This window comes from Limulus polyphemus, unplaced genomic scaffold (genome assembly GCF_000517525.1).
Source record: "Limulus polyphemus unplaced genomic scaffold, Limulus_polyphemus-2.1.2 Scaffold764, whole genome shotgun sequence".
Lineage (NCBI taxonomy): Eukaryota > Metazoa > Arthropoda > Merostomata > Xiphosura > Limulidae > Limulus > Limulus polyphemus.
This window is the reverse complement of record NW_013666374.1, coordinates 47071-48247: the sequence shown is the minus strand read 5'-3', so window position 1 is coordinate 48247 and position 1177 is coordinate 47071. Positions and strand designations below refer to the sequence as shown.

The following is a 1177-nucleotide window of genomic DNA, read 5'->3' as shown; positions in this document are numbered from 1 at the left end:
CTTACACTGCTAAATTAGGGATGGCTAGCACATATAGCCCTCGTGTAGCTTTGCACGAAATCCATAATAAACAAACCTTGGGCTTAATATGAAATTAAGCCTTATAAAGAGCAGTTGCTTAATATGTCGCTAGATAAAATAAACTTCATTATATTTCTATGTTATATTTCTACAGTGATTTTGTTTTTTTTTGCAGTTATCTCCCAACATTATGCAAATTCCAATTCTTCTGAAAACTTTTTCTTTTACCTCAAATCCTTCCTGAAAATGCCAACAAAGCCAACAAAATGTTCCAGATTTACTGTTCTCTGTTAATGTAAAAGATGTTCAAACAGTAAAGGCTTAACCAAATTCTGTAACATTAAAAACAAGTATGGAGTAATTATTGATTTCAGTTATGTGTGGTTTTTGTTTATAATAACAAATAGTAATGTACTTCTTTTGTTTTTTTGCTATAAACTTAGCAATATCCTTTTGTGTCTTCATAGGCACCCTTTCAAACAAAACATCAAGGAAGTCAGATTTGAATTATTATGGTGTATTAAATTATAATTTGTTAATAGTCTTTTGACAAAAGAGATTCTTCCATTACTTGTTTGGAAAGTTAAACTTTTATTGTTTTAATTATACATGTAAACACAAATGTGCACCCACATATAATATTTTTGAATGTTTTTCTTTCTGTTGCCTGTTTGGCATGAAGTTAACTGTATGATATATATATATTGCTTTTGTTTTTTGTTTTTTTGTAGTTGCGAGATCTTGAGGTAGAGCTTGAAGATGAAAGAAAGCAGAGAGGAGCAGCTATTAATGCCAGAAAGAAAATAGAAGGAGACTTTAAAGACCTGGAACAACAGCTGGAAATGGCCAATCGCCTGAAGGAAGATGCCATCAGGCAGTTGAAGAAACTTCAGGTACATTTTTCGTTGAACTGATTTAACTGACCAGTTCTGGCATCAGCGTTAATTATACTGCAAACAGTAGCTTTTTAATATACACTGGAACAAACATTTATTAAATAGAATAACCAAATAATGCTTTCTATTGATAAAACAGTTTATCTTTAGTATTGTTACGCCTCCAGTCGTTAGTTAATTTTCCGTAAATTCGTTCCGACAAAACTTTAGCGACACAAGTCCTTTCTTAAATAAAACTGGTTTATTCTTTCTGAATATAA

General features: G+C 31.2%; 1 protein-coding gene across 1 annotated transcript in view; it reads left to right on the top strand.

The window, feature by feature from the left end:
* Positions 1 to 1177, top strand: part of LOC106460397 (myosin heavy chain, non-muscle-like) — a 187260-nt gene that overhangs the window by 169967 nt on the left and 16116 nt on the right. Inside the window, exon 33 of the mRNA XM_022387112.1 lies at positions 753 to 914. Within this exon, the coding sequence (XP_022242820.1) occupies positions 753 to 914 (162 nt within the window). The remainder of the gene's footprint in view (positions 1 to 752; positions 915 to 1177) is intronic.